The sequence below is a fragment of the Panthera leo genome, chromosome D2, assembly GCF_018350215.1.
Source record: "Panthera leo isolate Ple1 chromosome D2, P.leo_Ple1_pat1.1, whole genome shotgun sequence".
Lineage (NCBI taxonomy): Eukaryota > Metazoa > Chordata > Mammalia > Carnivora > Felidae > Panthera > Panthera leo.
The window spans coordinates 39,372,971-39,392,460 of NC_056689.1; the positions used below are offsets into that span (position 1 = coordinate 39,372,971).

General features: G+C 46.4%; 1 protein-coding gene across 2 annotated transcripts in view; it reads left to right on the top strand.

Annotated features, from left to right (window-relative positions):
* Positions 1-270: 270 nt before the first annotated feature.
* The window catches only part of SH2D4B (SH2 domain containing 4B), a 60,461-nt gene continuing 41,241 nt past the window's right edge, over positions 271-19,490 (top strand). Inside the window, exons 1-3 of one of the 2 annotated variants that reach the window (XM_042908047.1) lie at positions 271-548; positions 1,912-2,059; positions 16,336-16,483. In XM_042908047.1, coding sequence (XP_042763981.1) covers positions 448-548; positions 1,912-2,059; positions 16,336-16,483 — 397 coding nt within the window. In that variant the 5' untranslated portion in view covers positions 271-447. The remainder of the gene's footprint in view (positions 549-1,911; positions 2,060-16,335; positions 16,484-19,490) is intronic. The other variant, XM_042908045.1, reaches the window with a different exon arrangement.

Below are 19,490 nucleotides of genomic sequence, written 5' to 3' on the forward strand. Positions count from 1 at the left end.
CTCACGTTACAGGCTGATGTGGGTCAGGGGCCTAGCGTCTTCATCTTGCAACACTATCTCCGTTCCCCGTTTCCAGCCAGTGGACGGGAGGGAGAGAGAGGAAGGACTGGTGCACTGTCTGCTGAAGATCTCAGAGGGGCTCGGCCTCCAACACCAGTTCCAGCCTTGGGCACCGGCTTTGGCAGCCGTGAAGGGGAGGGAGGGAGAGAGGGAGGTGGCATTGCACTCGGGCCGGCCGGTGTCTCTCTGGAATGCCTTTGTCGATGACACTGCTCTGTAGAGAGGTGTGAAGGTTGTGCTCCTTCGGCCAACCTAGCTCCTCCTGTACTAATTGGGACTCAGACCTGTTTCTTCTTCCTTCCTGGTGCCTCCTTCTGCTGTGAGGCAGCGAGTGACAAGCACATCCAGTGGCTCCTGGGGGCAGATGGTGAAGTCTGGGTCTGGATCATGGGAGAAGGCCCTGGCGACAAGCCCTATGAAGAGATCTCTGAGGAGCTGATTGCGGAGAGGGCGCGGCTGCAGGCACAGAGGGAGGCCGAGGAGCTCTGGTGAGAGGTGCAGACGGGTACCGGGTCGGGTCTGAACACAGAGCCTACGGTGGGTCCAAGCCGCAGGACGCTAGGTTGTGGGTGGGAGGGGGGAGGTGCCAGGCAGCTGGCTGGCCGTTTTCTTAGCTCAGCTAAGATTAGGGGACCAAAGCACCAGTCTTCCATCAGGTAGGTCTGGTGGGTTCAAATCCCGGCTCCACCAGTTACTTGTAAGCTGATCTGGGGTCTCAGTTTTCACATCTGTGGTGCGGGCATAACAACACCCTTTCCGTCTGGACATAGATTGGATTCACTGCGATGATACAGATGGCATGCTTTTCCTCTATTCCTCGCGGAGCTGTCCCTGGGACAGCAGAGGAGTTTGGGTTCACCTTTGTGGCTGCTTGTTCCTCTTCACCGTACCTGCCTTTCTCACACAAGGTGCATAGTTGAGCCCCCAGTGAGATTTGGAGTCAGACTTCTTTCATAAACAACTTTTTTACCTTTTTTTTTTTATCGGAAATCCGTATGAAGTTGACTTCAACATTCCCCTACCCCCCCATAAAATAAGTGACAATATTTTATTTTATTTTTTAAGTATTTATTTATTCATTCATTTATTTAATGTATGTATGTACTTATTTTTGAGAGAGAGAGAGAGAGAGCGCACACAAGCACAAGCGGGGGAGGGCAGAGAGAGAGGGGGTCAGAGGATCTGAAGCGGGCTCTGTGCACACAGTAGAGAGCCCGGTGTGGGGCTCGAACTCACGAACCGTGAGATCGTGACCGGAGCCGAAAGCAGACGCTTAACCAACTGAGTCACCCAGGCGCCCCTTAATAACAATATTTTAGTTGTAAAATTGTAACAACAACTCAACGCCCACCGCCTGAGATAATCACGGTGAGCATTTAGGCAGCACGTGCTTTATAAACTGCTTTATTCACACCTTGATAAATTGATTAATATAGATTCACAGTGTTATTTAAGACTACTATATAGTATCCTATTACATGAGAAACCCAATTTATTGGCCCTGTTGATGGACATTTAGGTTGTTCGCCATTTGTTATGTTATAAAAATTCTCTGATGAACATCTTCTACCTACATCTTTGTAAACTTGAGTGAGATATAGGATTTCTGAGTCTTTTTTTTTTTTTTTTTTTTTTTATCCCTGGCTTCCTGACACTTCTGTTGATTTACACTCCCTTACAGGAGGGTGACTGTTTCTCTCCAACTTGGCAACATTGAGTTTTGCTGACCTTAGATAGTTGTCATTCTGATGGACCCAGAAATGTTGCTCATAGTTTTTATTTGAAGCTCTGTGGTTACGTGGTCCTTCAGTCTCCTGCATGAGCTTATATCTGCTGGTGTTTTATTGGAAGGAGACAGAAGGAGGCAGAAATCACCAAGAAGTTTCGGGATGCGCTGGCCAATGAGAAAGCCCGGATCCTGGCGGAGAAGTGGAAAGTGGAGACGGAAGACCGTAAGGCTGCCAAAGTCTTGGAGGAGCGCATCCACGAGGAATTCAAGGTGAGGCCGTGCATGGAACGTGTGTGTGGCCACCTATGCAGGCTCCCAGGCTACTGGCGCCCACCTCTGGTTTGAGCATTGGTTGGCCCTGAGCAGAAATCTCACATGTCTGAGCAGGAAGGAATTTGACACACCAGTTGGGCCAATTCACTTCTCACTGGACAGATGAGGAAACTGAGGGTTAGACAGAGGAAGAGATTTGCCAAGGACAAGTAGCTGGGGACTGAGCCAGGATCAGAACTCAGACCTTCTGCCTCCCAAATGAAGGGTCCTGCAAAGGGACCTAGAAAGTGTTGAGTTTGTGGTCAGACCAGCCTGGCATCCAGTTCCAGTTCTACTTGTTAGTGCTGCGTGACCTTGGGAAGCTTGCTGAACTTCTCTGAGCCTTCACGTTCTTGTTTATAATATTAGGGTAATAACAACACCCAATTTGAGATTTTTGGAGGATGTAAGGAGATGAAAAATGCACATTTTCTGGCCCCGGACAGAAAATTGTTGGGAACCTTGCATACCTATTCATGCTGGGAAAGTTCAGTGCTGGTAAAGGAGATTTACACTGCTCTAGTAAGAAGTTAAGATTGCCTGAAAAAAATTTTTTTTCCTGGTCCCTATTTTGCGTTTTTTTCCCCCTACAGGAATAACACATTTTGGGGGTGAGGGTAGAAAACTCAAAAATACATATAAGTGAAAAGAAGAAAATAATAATCTGCTGAATCCTATTAATGATATTATTTTATAAGTTGTATATTCATGGAATGTGCACATTTAAACATTTTAAAAGTATTTTTTCCTATAATGATTAGATAGAACAATGGCCCCTTAAGATCATTTATGTTGCAAATATTCTTCTCAGTGTTATTTTTTCTTAATTGTGGTTATAGTGCTTTCGGACGTACAAAAGATTACAAGTTTTATTAGCCAACTATATCAATCTTTTTTTAAAATGTTTATTTATTTTTGAGAGAGAGAGAGAGAGAGCACGAGTGGGGAAGGAGTACAGAGAGAGGGAGACACAGAATCCGAAGCAGGCTCCAGGCTCTGAGCCGTCAGCACAGAGTCCGATGTGGGGCTCGAACTCATAAACCGCGAGATCGTGACCTGAGCCGAAGCCAGACACTCAACTGACTGAGCCACCCAGGCGCCCCTATATCAATCTTTTAAAAATTATTGTTACATGCTAAGAAAGATCTGTGCCACTACAAGCTTATAAAACACTAATCTACGTTGTTTTCTATGTCTTTCATGATTTTATTTCTTTGCACTTAATTTCCCTCCACTTCAATTTTTTTCTTTTAAGGTTTGTTCATTTCTCAGAGACAGAGACAGAACTTGAGCGGGGGAGGGGCAGAGAGAGAGAGGGAGACAGAATCAGAAGCAGGCTCCAGGCTCTGAGCTGTCAGCACAGAGCCCGACGCGGAGCTTGAACCCACAAACCGCGAGATCATGAGCTAAGCCAAAGTCAGACGCTTAACCGGCTGAGCCACCCAGGCGCCCCAATTTCCCTCCACCTTAGAGTGTGGTATGATATAGGGCTATAACTTTGTTTTTCTTCCAAATAGTTAGCAAATTGTCCCATCATCATTTATTATATCATCTCCCTTCTCTTAGTGCACTCGCTGCCTTGATTCTTCTTACCTACCTTTGGATCTCTTCATGGGTTCTTCTTCATTGATTATTCCTGAACCAGATTCGCTTATTTAATTATTGTCGCATTTAAAATGAAGTTTAACATCTGCTATCAGGGAAGAACCTATCCTTGCTCTTCATTTTCCAAATGTCCTTGGCTAATTTTAGTCATTCTTGGCCCACTAGAGATACATCTGAATCATCATGTCGCCGTCCTCCTCCCCGAAACAACAAAAAAACACACGGTGATTTTCATTGGAATTACATCCTCGTTAGAGATGTATTTCTCGTTCAGTCTTCTTTTTCAGGGTGTGGTGTATTCTTCCTGTTACTCAAAGCTTCTTTTTGTCTTTGATAAAAATTTTTGAAACACCTCTCTATGCACCATCCACCCAATCCCAAACATGCACAATAACTTATATATACGCATGGTGCCTCCGTCTTTTGGAACTGGGCGAAGTTTATTGTTTTATTTAAATGCTCCACGTTTCTTTTCTACGTAAACCTTAGGTTGAATATTTTTTGTTGCTATCGTGAAGATTGTTCTCATTACTTTAAAACCTATTGCAATTGCTGCTTATATATTTACATTGGTATTGATCATATTTAATTTTCCCTTGCATAATATATACATTTTTAGGAGATTCATTTACTCTCAAAACATACGATTTAAAAGCAATTTCAGACTTGCAGCAACAATGAGAGAAAAAAACAAATGTTCGTGTGTTCTCCCCTGAAATTCACCAGTTATTGATGCCTTGTCCAATTTTCATTCTCTTTCCTCCTCTTCCTCTATATCTGCGTCTATCTATACGCAGACGTATATATACACACACATATCTACGTATGTACATTTTTGTTGCTACTGCTAAATTGTTTCGCTAAACAATTTGAATGGAAGCTGTAGACATCATATCCTCCAGCCCAGGGGTTAGCAAACTATTTTCGGTAAAGGGGCAGATAGCTAATATTTTAGGCTTTGTCGGCCTAAAGGTGCAGATAGCTAATATTTTAGGTGCAGATAGCTAATATTTTAGGCTTTGTCGGCCACACCGTCTCTGTCACAACTCCTCAACCAGGCCATTGTAGCACAAACACGGCTACAGACAATATGTAAGCAAATGGGGGTGACTGTCCTTTAACAAGACTTTATTTTAAATAACAGGGGGCAGATCTGGGAGCCTTAGTCTGCTGACTGCTGATCACACACTATGTACTTCAGCGTGCCTCTCCCACGACTGAGTACCTTTGCCCCTGGGTAGCCAGGACAATCCTGATCGCACCTGTTGAAATGAACAGTAATTCCATGATAGTATCCATAATCCAGTCAATCCATAGTGGAGAGATGTTCAGTTTGTATCGTTGGATTTTGCTTATGGTTGTTCAAGTCTGCTGGGGAAGAAAACCAACACTTTCTGTGTATCTCTAACAGCAAGAATCACATGTTCTAGTCTCTGGCCCCCCTCCTTCCCAGAGGTGGGCTGAGTCCCAGATACTGGGAGGGTGGCTCCTTGGAGCTGGGGTCCTGGGGTTCATTTATTTCACAAGGAGATTCCAGAGGGAATGAGTTCTCAGAGATTTTCGGGTTGAACTCCTCCTTGAGAACTTCAGTGAGAGAGAGAGAGAGGTGATACGTTGTGGGGCGCTCTGTGTGGACGTTCATGGAGGGCTCGGTAAAGCCATGAGGTTCACTAAGGAACCCAAACGCAGACTTTTGGTGTTATTTCCCAAGAAGGCCATGGTAATTATATGTCTGCTTTTGTTTTAAGAATTAACTTGCTGAATGTGAATGTTTACACGTCAGTACTCACATTCGGATTCTGATTTGGCATATCTGATTTTGAAAAGCCTCAGACTTGCAGGTTGTATCTGTGAGGCCCTGGTGGGGCTCATCAGGGCAATGTCTGACAGGAACACCAGCACATGGACTCTGGAGTGGGAAGGGCCAGGTTTATGAACTAGGATATTTCCTGTCAGAGCTGTCTGTAAGTGAGCTACCCTTGTATTGTGATGAGATCTTCATTGCAGGAACCGCTTACCATGGGCTGAAATGGTATCTGAAAAGTTTCTGTGGTGGATTAAATATGGCCGGTGGCAAGTTCTTTGCCATGTCTCTCTTTGAGACTGCTCTTCCCTTGAGTCTGCTCTGGCCTTGTGACTAGCTTTGATCGGTAGAGTGCAGTAGAAATGACTCTGTGTAACATTTGGGGACAGGATACAGGAGATTTGTAGCTTCGGCCCCTCTTGCGATGCTCACTTTTGGAAGCTGCCCCCATGAGAAGCCCTATGACCTTAGCCCATCACTCTGTAAGGAAACCCAGGCAAGCCAGGCAGAGAGAAAGGGGCTGTGTGGGGGAGCACTGAGGCACCAGACACGTGAGTGGAATCTTCTTGGTTCTTCCAGTGAATGACCCCAACCAAATGATTGGCCTCGGATGCCTCGGATTAACCTATGGAACCACGGTCAAATAAGATTGTTGTTGTTTTAAGCCATTATGTTTTCTGGTAGTTTGTTACTTGGTAATAGACAAACCGGATCAGTTTCACCAAAGGGATTTCCGCACTGGATTAGAGATTGGCTTAGATAATTTTTATTGTGTCTTTCAACAACCAAGACTCTAACCTGACGTGAGGCTCGCATTCAGGCATACGCCAACAACGTTCGTTTAATTTCATACATTTTTCCCCCTTTCCCTGAGAACCTGAGTGCAGGTTGTTTGGGGGAAGTGATGGTGGTAGTTATAAACTCCCTCCTCTCCTCAAGCATAGAGGGTGCCAGGGGAGAGAAACAGATAACTCTGGGAGTATCCTTCAGCCCCCACCATGCCTGGGGGACTATGATGGAGCTCAATGGAGCACCTGTACGCATCCGGGTGTGAGCAGAGATGGGAAATGGACAGGAGATATGTGGAATCCTGAATGGTCTGCTGGTGGGAGAGGAAAAAGTGATGGGGGAAGCCAGACAGGGATCTGGCAAGGTAGGCTGTGGAGCCCTTGGGTGCTACCATAAAGAAGCAGACAGTTCCCTGCGGGCAGAGCGGAGCTGTGAGGATTTTGAAGCAGAGGGACATGGCCAGATCAAGTTCAGTGAGAGTAACTGGTGGTGATGGTTATGATTCAAGTGCTGAAGGCATGGTGAGAGGGAGAGGCCAGTGGTCAAAGTGGGAACTGCTGAGTGTGACTATGGTGAGATTCAGGGGGATGGACACAGAGAAATGGAGGTGAAATCGGCAAGGCTTGGCATCAGTTAGATGCCGGGATGGGGGGAACCCAAAGAGCAAAGACATCAGAGCCCCAGGCTGAGGAGTAGGGACAGGGTGCCACCCTGTTGCTATGGAGATCTGGGAAGGCAGAGTAGGCTTGGGGGGAAGAGAATGTGCTTGGGCTGTCTGGGCCAATGTGGTTCTCTAGAAGGGGAATTTGGGGTGGGGGCTGGAGGAGAGGGGAGACGCTGGATGGGAAGCCTGCTGGTGGAGGGGGGCTGGCTGGGTTCACTTCCGGCTACCGGTGTGGAGGATGCAGGCAGGTTCTTGAAATCCTCCTGCTTATAGGACAGATAATAGTGAAAATTCCTTTGAGAAAATGGGGAGGAAAAAAAATCCCAGAATCTTGTGTCAGGTTAAAGAGGGAACTTCAAAATAGAAGATACAGACAGCTGGAAACCTGTTTTTAAAAACCATTCTGTTGTGGCTGGCACCATTGGAATGCAATTTACAATGCATATGAAAATGTTCCTTTAGTAAAAACGGGGATCAGGAGGCCAGATATAATTTGCATATTTTCTCTGCTTTCTTAACTCATAAAACTGCTTTTGGCTGCTTCTGTCTCTGCTTAAGACCGCAGAACACGGACAATAAGGCTCCTTCTCTCTCACTCTGTCTTAGTCTCCCTCCCCTCCCACCTCCTGCCAGTGTTCCTGATAAGGAACAGGCATGGGTTGATAGAGTTAGACTGCCCTTTAATTTTTTTTCCCATTTTCTGGAAATGGGAAAGGCCACCACGCTCTTTGTTTTTTCTTTCTCCTTTAAGGTTGTAGTTCATTTTGGCCCTTCGTGACATCTTGTATGACTACAGAAACTATCCCCACCTTATTTCCAAAAGGATTATATAAATGGTGGGGACACTTTCCACTTTTCAATTTTCTCTAGAAAGTTGTAGACTTTATCTGAGTTTCTCTTGGACAAGGCTGGCATCGACAGGACGACATGATATAGTTTACGCTTCGCCTTTCGACAATCATCACAAGCCCTGTCTTACCTTCACTTGTTCACTTGCTTCTCCAGTCAGTGTTTATGGAGCACCTGCTATCTGCCAGGCTCTGTGCTGGGGGCTGTCGATGGGGGAATAAATGATACAGGCCTGGCCCTGCCCTTTTGGTGTACCTCATCTCGAAAAGCATGATGGTATTATTTGGGCCAGATGAACAACTGAAGGGTTTGGGACAGCCCTCCCGCCCCTGGAATGTGCCACTTTGGCATGTGGACTGTTTTGAGCTGAAGGCAATTGAGACCCTGAGGTCTCAGGAGAAACTATCACCCCTCCCTCCAACCACATAGAAGAATCTCAGTGGGGGCTGTTTTCCAGAATGAGGGTTATTAACAGTGATAAATTTTATCTGAGTGACCCATCTGTATGGAAGGGCAGACATCTAATTACCAAACAGCTGCTCATCTCTTTATCACCCTGTGAGGTGCATTCTTTTCTTTTGAAGTTCCAGACCCCTATCGCCTCTCCTAAGCTCAGGATGACACAGATCCCTCATTTTGCCTGATGGTCTTTGGAATTTCCATATCCGTGTGCTTTCCTTGTATATCTGTTATTAAATCTGATTTCCTCCTGTTAATCTGTCTCACGTCAGTCTGATTCTTAGTGCCGCAGGAAGGATCTTGAAGGGGATCCTTGAAGGGGACAGGACTGCTTGCTCCCCAACACAACAAAAGCGACTATGCCTTCCAGAAAAGCATCTGTCTCGGTGACATTTTCCATCGGGGTGGGGCGGACCCGGGCCTCTGGGGGCTCCTGTGGTGTGCTGTTACTGATGGGTTATCAGGAGAAGGGGGATTGAATAAGCCGGACGGCTCAGAGGGCTTTGGGCCTGCCAGAAAAAGGCATCCATTCCTAATGTGGAAGGGAGTGTTTTCATAGTCGCCTTTTGGCTGCCTTGGCCTGTGGCTGCTAAATTTAAAGATAGACTTTTCACTGGGGCTCATGGAGGAGACGAAGGATTCTGAAAGCAGCCCCAAACAGGGAGAGCTTTTCAGACAATTTCAGCTGTGAGGGGTGAGTCATTTCAGCAAGACCCTGGAGGGAAGGATGCAGTGCTCTTTATCTGTAGGTGAAAAATGTTTCCTTTTGTTGTCCCCATCCCTGTGAGAAGCTTGTCTTTGTCACAGTAAGTGGCCAGTTATTTTCCTTGGAGATGGAAGCTGTTTTCCGACTCCCAGTCTGTTGTTGTTCATTCGTGGGTGCAGAGGATTGAGTGAACAGTGGCACTGCCGTTTATTTATGTATTTATTTATTTGCTGGTAATTATCACCCCCCCCCCCTTTACTGAGCTACAATGTACAAAGAAAAATTGTATATATTTGAGATGTGCAATGTTTTGGTGTATGCATACATTGTGAAATGATTACCATAATCAAGATAATGAACGCATCTCTCACCTTACCTGGTTACCGTTTTCGTGTGTGGTGAGAACACTTAACATCTGCTCTCTTAGCAGATTTCAAGTACACAGTATAATATTAACTATAGGTACCATGCTGTACATTGTATTTCCAGAATTTATTCATCCTGCATCACTGAAACTTTGTAGCTTTTCACCAAACACAATCTAAGTGTCTGTTGATCAATGAATGGATAAATAAAATGTGATATATATACATAATGTATATGTGTACATATATATGTGTATGTAATGTGTGTATATATATATAATATATATATATATATATATATATATATATATATATATATGATGGGATATTATTCAGTCTTAATAAAGAAGGAAACCCTGCCATTTGTGACAACATGGATGAATTTGGAGGACGTCAGGCCAAGCATCAGTCATGACCCTTCTCTGGGGTGCACTCTTTGTTATGGGCCTCATATGTTAATGGCCTAACTTCCACCATCACAGAATGTAAGTGTATGTAGAGGTAAGGTCTTTAGAAAGGTCATAAGTTAAGATGAGGTCTTCAGGGTGGGCCCTAATCCAGTATGACTGGTGCCCTTATAAGAAGAGGAAATTTGGACACAGACATGTGTGCCCACAGAAGACAGGGAGAAGACACAGGGAGACACAGGGAGAAGATGGTCCATCTAGAAGGCAAGGAGAGAAGCCTCAGAAGAAACCAGCCCTGCCCACGCCTTGATCTCGGACGAATGGGTGTTCTAATTGATGAGTTATGGCCTCTATAGCTCGTAAGTGTCTGTTGTTTAAGCCTCCTGGTTTGTAGTACTTTGCTATGGGACCCCAGCAAGCCAATTCACTCCTTGTCTGTATCAGAAAGTAGGACCAGGAGGCTGAAGCCCCTCTGACTCTGACAGGTCTTGGCTGACCGTATTTTCCCTAAGACCTTCCCGCCTGGAAGACCTGACGTGGGCAGGTGCTGGATCTGAAGTGTCTGGGTGGACGCCATTTTGGCTGGCGCTCTGTGTGTTGGGCGATGTGACCTCCTTGGTCAGAGATGGGGGGGCCCTGTGGGGGCACAGGAAACCTGCTGTGTACACCGTAATGCTGTGCCCACGTGGGGCTGATTTTTGCTCTGCTGACATGCTGGTGATTGCCGAAGGTGAGTTTTTTTCACGGCTTTGAGCTAAAACCCCGCTTGTTCTGCTCTGGAGCCAGGCCGACTTTGGTCTTGACTCTAGCATTTCTCACCTGAGGCTATTTCCCTCCTGACCCCACACTCCCCTCCACCTGTTGATCCCTGTCTCTGCTTGTCTGCAGATGTCCTTAAAGGGCTGCCTGCGGTCATTCCACTCCCTCCCCTCAGTCGCCTGGATGGCTGCCTTCCCCTCCCCTTACCTTGGCCACTTTCGCTCTCCCATCACATCCTGTGGCCACCACCCGCCTTCCCTTGTCGCCTTCCCTTGTCGCTTCTCTGTCCTTATCTTCTGCGCTGTCTCAATGTCTCTGGGCCTGCAGCTCAGTTTACCACTCCCTTTTACTTGAAATGTTCTCTTCTATTGGCTTCTCCAACAGACATCACCCCTTCTGGGTTTTTAGCTTATCTGTTGGCCTTCCTTCTCAGCCTCCTTTCCTGGCGCCAGCTCTTTCTCTCAAGTTTTAAATGGTGGAGTGGCCCAAGACACTCTGGTTGTTCTCTCTCCCTCTCGCTCTTTTTGACTGTTATTATTGAAGTGTAATTGAGGTACAGTGTTAGTTTCAGGTGTGCAACATATTGATTTGACCATTCTATGCATTACGCAACGCTCACCTCGATCAGCGTGGTCACCATCCGTCACCATGCAACATTATTACGGTTTTATTGACTATATTCCCTATGCTGTACTTTCATCTCTGTGATTTATCTCTGGTTGTTTTCTTTTGATCTGCATTCTTTCTCTCAGGGATAGCATTAGGTCCTGTGGCTGAGACACTTCATCCCTCTGCAGATGGCTTCTCAGCCAGTATCTTCAGCTGAACTTGCCCTGAAGCCCAGGCACACGCATCCTGCTGCTAACAGCAGGCCTCTGGGGACGTCAGATGGCTTCTTGAACTCATCAAAGATAGCATTTTCACTTTTCTTCTTTCAAACACGGTAGATGATTCTGTACTCAAACATGGCAAACCCATTTGCAATGCTGGCCCTATTGTGTGTGTGGTTTTTCTCTGCCCGGAAATTTCTTTTCCCCAGTACTTACGTACCAATATTCTTCCTTATTGTTTGGTTATCAGATCACATTGTCCCTCCTAGGAGGGCTTCTGGTCACACAGCCTGAAGTAGCTTCCTAAATTCTGTCACTTACCCTGTTTTAATTCTTTGCACACTGTTTATTACTCTCTGGCATTTCCTGATTTTTATTTGTCTGGTGTGTTTCACGCACTGGAAGGTGAGCTCTGAGGGTGGGGCCTGTGTGCGTCATGCCCATGGCTGTGTCCCCAGAGCCCACAGCCCGATGCCGGCCTGAGCCTCTAGGTGCTTTGTGTTTGGTGAGTGACTACATGAAGCCACTTGCCTTCTTTAGCCCTAATTCCCAACTCTTGAGAGTGGCTCATTTGGAAGTGGAAATTTTATTCTTTAGGATTAAAAAATGGATTTGAATTAGTGGAAAAACCTTAATTTATACCATTTCAGAAGAAACAAAAAACTTTGTCTTTATTAAATGAGGGATTAAAACTCAGTTATCTTTTTTTTTTTCTCTTGTTGATTCATTAAAATAGTAGCAAAGGACCGAGAAAGTTCTAAAGCACAAGGAGATAGAAGACGAGAAGAGAGAACAGATGAGAAAATATTCACCAGAGTTTGGTTGCCGGGAGGGGGAGTGGGGAGGGGTTCAGTGGGGTGCCTGCAGGAAGAGGGTGAGTAGGTGAGCTGTATTGGTCTGGATCCACACGGGCTCAGGACCCGGAGGCACCAGGGACTATGGTGAGGGGAGCTCAGACTGGCTCAGTTTCTCTGTGGTGTGGCTGGACCCCCATGTCCCCATTTTCATCCATTTCTTCCAGGCTGCTACATCCCTCCCTCCAAGAGGAAGGAGATGGGGCGCTGGCAGGGGTCCAGAGCTCAGTGTGTCAGGCAGAGTGGCGAGAGCAGGCCAGGGGCAGATGGGAAACAGTAAAGGTCTGAACACATGCAGTGGGACCTGCAGCCAGGATTCCCCTAGGATGCACAGGGCCGCAGGTATTTCTGCATGGTGTCTTTGTTTATAATAAATTATTAACTTGAGCCACATAAAATCAGCCTGTTAGCCCTGTTCTGGTGACCTAATCGCATGCAATCCTGTGATGAAAATATGGTGCTGCGGGCACCTGGGTGGCTCAGTCAATTAAGCGTCCAACTCTTGATTTTGGCTAAAGTCATGACCTCACAGTTCGCGGGATCAGGCCCCACATCCGGCTCTGTACTGACAGTGCAGAGCCTGCTTGGAATTCTCCTCTCTCTCTGCCCCTCCTTCTCTCTTATTCTCTCTCTCAAAAAAAATAAACATTAAAAAAAAAAAAAAAGAAAATACCATGCTAGCTGGCAGGTTTCATCTGCTTGCCAGGTCACCCTCCTGGAACCATGGCCTGGCTGTCAGGCTCCAGGATGACTCCATAAATGAATCCTGGAGCCCCTATGGGGCATATGGTTAACACCTTTCATGAAGGAAGGGTCAGAGAGCACCGAGGGGGAGAAATGGAGACTAGGGGTCATGCAGGAGCTGGTCTGGACTTGGAGTACCTTACCTGGATTCCACTGCTGCCCCTGCCAATCCTGGGAGGACTCTGTGGCCATTCCTGGGGGGGACCTGAAGGGATGTTTGCAAAGAAGACATTTCAAAGCATGGTGTTCCTATGAAATATGAGGTGTGGGCCACGGGTTCTGCTTGCTAGGGTCTAAAGGCTGTCCTGCCTGCAGCCTGCCTCCCCCACAGACTTCTGGTATGCTGGTGGTCAGACATCACTCAGGTAGGATAATCTCCGAGAAAGGACTTCTAGATACTTGAGCGTTCCCCAGCGAAATGGCTGATTCCTTGTCCATTCATCCTAGAGTGGAGCCCACCTCTCAAAGAAGTCCTGTCTATATACTGAGCCTCTGTGTAGTTATTTTCTCTCTTGAATATGAATAGACAGCCAGGAAACATCAGACATCTGAGGAAAGCCTCCAACATGAATGACAAGCATCACATAAAACACACTTTAAAGAAAATAAAAAACAAAAAACAGAGGAAATAGATCTAAATCAGAATATAGGGGAGAAAAAGCTCTAACATCCTCAGAGATGAAACATTACACTCATAACAGGGATGAAACCAGAACAGGGTGCAATGAAGCCAAAAAGAACGACCAAAGAATAAGAAGGAGGGCTTGGGGATTACAAATGCAGTGCTTGAAATAAAAAATGTAGTAGCAGATTTAGACAAGAAAGTCAGTGAAATCAACCAGGAAGTAGAACAGCAAAGACAGGAGACGGAAAATAAGAGAGAAATGATAAGGCACCAAGAGGATCAAGTCAAGGAGTCCAGCATTTGACAAACAGGAGTTCTAGAAAGAAAAACAGTGAGAGGAGAAGAAATTATCCAAGAAATTCTAAGCCAAGGTATATTAGACTGGAAAGATCTGAGACTTCAGGCAGAAAGTTACCTGAGTGCCTGGCACAGTCAATGAAAGAAAATCGCCACCAAGGCACATCATGTAACTACGTTCAGAATGTCAGCGATAAAGAGAAAAATTAATATCTCATGCAGAAGATTGAGAATCCGAGTGGCAGTACTGGATGCTAGGAGGTAAAGTCTTCTAAATTCTGCTTTAGGAAAATGATTTTTAATTAAATTCTATGCTCAGCCAAATGAGCTGTTATATCTGAGGGCAGCATATAGATGTTTTCAGCTAAGACTCAGTGAGTGTCTCTCTGTGCATCCATAGCTGAGAAGTCCTGTTGCTGCCAAATGACGAAGGGGCCAGAAAAAGAACAAGGAACAAAGAAACAAGAGCTTCAACTCAGGGAGGGCTGAGAAATGAGTCCCTGGTGGGTGGACAGACAGGAGACTCCGGTAACAACCAGTTGAGTTGGGAGAAAAAGGGAGGCTGGCATCTGGGGGCAGTGATGATCCTGGAAAAACAGTAACTGCTGTTTATCTGTTATCATAATAAACACAGTGGGGCACCTGGGTGGCTCAGTTGGATAAGCGTCCGGCTTCGGCTCAGGTCATGATCTCACGGTTCGTGAGTTCAAGCCCCGCATTGGGCCCTCTGCTGTCAGCAAAGAGCCTGCTTCAGATCCTCTGTCCCTCTCTCTCTCTCTGCCCCTCCCCAACTAGTGTTCTCTCTCTCTCTCTGTCTCAAATAAATAAACATTTTAAAAAATCTTTAAAAAATAATAAACACAGAGAAAGATCTACCACAGGTCTTAGAGAAGTTTGGGAAAACTCAATATTCAACTTCAGGATAAAACAATTATAAACTCAGGAAAGAAACAGCCATCATACTACCATGTTTTACTAAATATAAGATGCCATTATTAGTTAAGTAATGACTTGTCAATCATCATTTTAAGAAAAAACCGTTGCCCATGAAAAAGGCAGATTGTAGGTTGTGAGACATATACCCACGTTTCAGAGATTGTGTTAGAAGGCTAAAGAACATCACAGCGCCCCACTCTGGCTTTGCAGTGAGCCATATTTAGTCTGACTCATTGATTTCACCACAGAGAGCGATGTCGACATTGTGAGGATGAAGAGAGGGAAAGTTTGGGTGTGTACCTGTGTGAGAAACATTAGTGCTAAATAGTCATGAAGCAAAAATGAAAGGCAGTAGTTTAATACCTAGAATTGATACATCAAAATATTAGCCGCATTAGGCAGACGGAGATGTAATCACACGAAGGAGCAGCCAAAATAAGGGAGAATGGTGGCCTCTGGACACTGGAGAAGGGTGGGGTAGGTTGGGGTGAAGTGGTTTGGAGACTTGCCGGTTTTTATTGTATTAAAAAAAATTTTTTTTTAATGTCTATGTGAGAGAGAGAGAGAGAGAGAGAGGACAAAGACAGCTTGAGAGGGGGAGGGGCAAAGAGACAGAGACAGAATCTGGAGCAGGCTCCAGGCTCGTAGCTGTGAGCTATCAGCACAGAGCCGGATGCAGGATTCGAACCCACAAGCAATGGGATCATGACCTAAGCTGAAGTCATATGCTTAACCAACTGAGCCACCCTCAGGCACCCTGAGACTTGGTGTTTTTTTTTCCATTTATGTATGTATGTATGTTTATTTTTGAAAGACAGAGAGAGACAGAGCGTGAGCAGAGGAGGGGAGAGAGAGAGAGGGAGACATAGACTTCAAAGCAGGCTCCAGGCTCTGAGCTGTCAGCACAGAGACTAAGGTGGGGATTGAACTCAGAAACTATGACATCATGACCCTAGTGGAAGTCAGATGCTTAACCGACTGAGCCACCCAGGCACCCCATAGACTGGCTGGTTTTTTAAATGAGCCTTTGGCATATAATGCACGTTTGACCAAAGGTAGAGGAAAACACACACACACACACACACACACACACACACACACACAACACACACACAACCCTTTTGGAGATTAAAAGAGGGACAACAATTGCAGAAGTGGGGCAACCCTGCTTGTCTCTGAAATACCTTATTCGGACATAAGGTTAGGACATGGTCCTATCCTGCTTCACTGGCCCCCAGGAAGACGGGTACTTACACGCCTTCCCCCCACAATGCAAGATGGCCCAGCGTCCCCTTTTCTTTGCAGAAAGCTTTAGAGTCTACACATTGTTCCATGTGTTTTTACCCATTTGATCCTTACCGCTGCCTGGATTAGGCCTAACGAACTGTTGCCATTTCATGCTTCAGAACCGGAAATTGAGCCGCCGCCACCTCCCGGGCCGGCCCACCCCGCCCCGCCGCGCATCGGCTCAGCCCTGCTCAGCCGCACAGGGGCGCTTCTCTCTCGTGACCTCACGCCCTTCTGTCCCCATGATATTTTAGAGGAAAGAGGAAGAGGAGCGGAAGCGGGGAGAGGAGCAGATTCGCCTCCAGGAAGAGCAGAGGGCGAAGGAACTCTACTGGACCCTGAAGCAGGCCCAGCTGCAGAGCCACGCCAGCGAGAAGGAGGAGCGCGAGTGGGAGGAGCAGCGTGAGTACTCGGGCCTGCCTCCCCGCCCACCCTCCTCCCACTTGTGTCTGTGCCTCGTCCTCCTTCCGGTTTGCTCTTGCGCGCGGCCCACACGCCTTTAGTCGGGGCCACCCACGCGCGCGGCCCTGCCGAGGACCCAGAGGGTAAGGGCTCTCAGCCTAGGGGGGAGATTTCTTACACTAAAAAAACGAAACCCTACATTTACCAGTACTTCACTGGCCAACCCCTAGGCATCCAGAAATGAGGGTTCATGGTGCTTATCTTGGAGGGACTCATGGGCCAGACTCACAGGCGACGGGCTTGGAGGGGGAAAGTAGCACGTACTGCTGGAACAGAGAGTGGCGATCCTGGCGGGCTTCCAGACGCAGCATTACGGAGTGGAGCTTGATGGGGGGCACAGGAACAACTGAGGCAAACAAGTGGAGGAGGGAGAGGGCGTAGGAGATGGAGACCCCAGCAGGTGTAAAGGCATGGTGACCAGAGTGTGGGGTGCTCAGGAGGGTGGAGATGTACGGGGGTGGCGAAAAGGCTTGGAGGCTGTCGGTGGCGAGAAGTTAGGTGGGAGAGGGAAGGCGGGACCAGATTTGCAAGGTGGTGTTTCAATATGTGCTCGGGGTTCGTTTGAATCAGGTCTGGTGTCACATGCAGATGTGGAGATGTGGATCTTGCAGGAGGCAGTTTTTACTCGAGGGGGCGGGGCTACGTGGGGGAAGGCCTGGGGCCAGTCAGGAGGCGGTGGGAGCCAGGGGACAGTGTGGGCCAGAGTCTTCGCTGTGGTTTGCTTGGGAAAGGGAGGGCCAGGCAGGGTAAGCAGGTTTAGAATTGGCCGGGCTTGAATAATTTCTGCAGTCTCTGGGGCATAGGGGCCGTCTCTGGTTGCCTGACACCTGGCTCTGGGGTGATGGGGGCATGTGGATAGTGACCCAGAGTATAAGAACTAGATAAAGGAAATGGTTGGGATGTAGGTTTTTGATTGGCTGGTTTACAAATGAAAGGCACACTTGCACACGAGCCCTTTAGTATCTTTGGGACTTGGCTAACTCTGGGAGGGGCAGTCTCTCTGGGTTCAGGTGTGAAAACATCAAAAACTATGGAAAATAAAAAGGCATGGTTCATGCAGGTGGACAGTGGGAAGCATCCAGAAGTGGGCTTGGGAGTGAGAGGGAGGAGGCGGCTGTTGCCAAGGTACACATTAGAGATGATTGGAACCAGGCCCATAGCAGGGAGAGCGGAGACGTGGGGTGACTTCTACTCGCCAGCCCTCTGGTCCTCGAGCTTTTCTCAACCACATGCCAGAGTCCTCAAACAGACCTTAGAAAAATTGAAATACAATTCACATGACATAAAATTCACCGTTCTAAGGTGTGCAATTCAGTGGCTTTTAGTATACTCGCTATGTTGTGCAGCCTTCACCACTATTAGTTCCAGAACATTTCGTCACTGCAAAGAGAAACTCTGTACACATTGGTTATTCCTTCTCTTGCCATGCCTCTGGAAACCACTGATGTAATTTCTGTCCTTATGCATTCGCCTATTACAGATATTTCTTATAAATTGAATCATGCGTTACGTGGCCTTTTGTGTCGGACCTCTTTCACTCAGCATGCTTTCAAGTCCAGCCATGTTGTAGTTTGGGTCAGTACTTCATTCCTTTTTGTGGTTGAATAAAATTTGAATGTAGGCATGTGCCACCATGTTGTTTATCCATTTGTTAGCTGATGGACCTTTGGGTTGTTTCTACTTTTTGGCTATTATGAATAATGTTGCTGTGAACATTGGTGGGTTTTTGTGTGCACGTATTTTTCCGTTCTCTTGGGAGTGGAATTTCTAGGTCATATGGTAACTATGTTTAGCATTTAGAGTAACTGCCATACTGTTTTCCAAAGTGACTGTACCGTTTTACATTTCCACAAGCAGTATATGAGGGTGCTAGTTTCTTCCCATCTTTGCCAATGCTTGGTATCTTTTGTCTTTTTTCTTTAATTTTTTAAACGTTTATTCATTTTTTTTTTATTTTTAATGTTTATTTATTTTTGAGAGAGAGTGAGTGCTGGGGAAGGGCATAGAGAGAGGGAGACACAGAATCCGAAGCAGGGTCCAGGCTCCAGGCTGTCAGCCCAGAGCCCGATGTGGGACTTGAACTCACAAACTACGAGATCATGACCTGAGCCAAAGTCGGACGCTTAACCGAGTGAGCCAGCCAGATGTCCCCGTTTATTTGTTTTTTGAGAGACAGAGCATGAATAGGGCAGGGTGGGGGGCAGAGAGAGAGGGAGACACTGAATCTGAAGCAGGCTCCAGGCTCTGAGCGGTCAATGCAGAGCCTGACGCGGGGCTCGAACTCACAAACCATGAGATCATGACCTGAGACGAAGTCACCTGCTTAACTGAGCCACCTAGGCACCCCTGGTCTTTTGGATAATACACATTCTAACAGGTGTGAGGTGACACCTCATTGTGTCATTTGATTTGCATTTCCCTGGTGATTAATGATGTTGAGCACTTTTTCACGTACCTGGTGGCCATCTGAATGTCTTTTTGAAGAAAAAATATCTGTTCAGGTCCTTTGCCTATTTTTAAATTGGCTTATTTGTTTTGGCTAATTGAGTTGCATGGGTTCCTATATATCTTGGATATTAACCCCTTATTAGATATGTGGTTTACAAAGATTTTTGCCTATTCCACAGGCTGCCTTTTAATTTTGTTGATGGCTTCCTTTGCTGTGCAGAAGCTTTTCGAATGGATGTAATCCCACCTGTTTAATTTTGCCTTTGGTGTCATATCCAAAATATCATCGCCAAGACCAATGTCAAGGAACTTTTTTCCTAGGTTTTCTTCCAGGTGTTTTACAGTTTCAGGTCTTACATTTAAGCTTTTAATCCATTTTGAGGTGATTTTTGTGTATGCTGTGAGATAAAAGTTCAATTTCATTCTTTTCTAGTAGCTGTCCACTTTTCCCTGCACCTTTTATTAAAGAGACCATCCTTGCCCATTATGGATTCTTAGT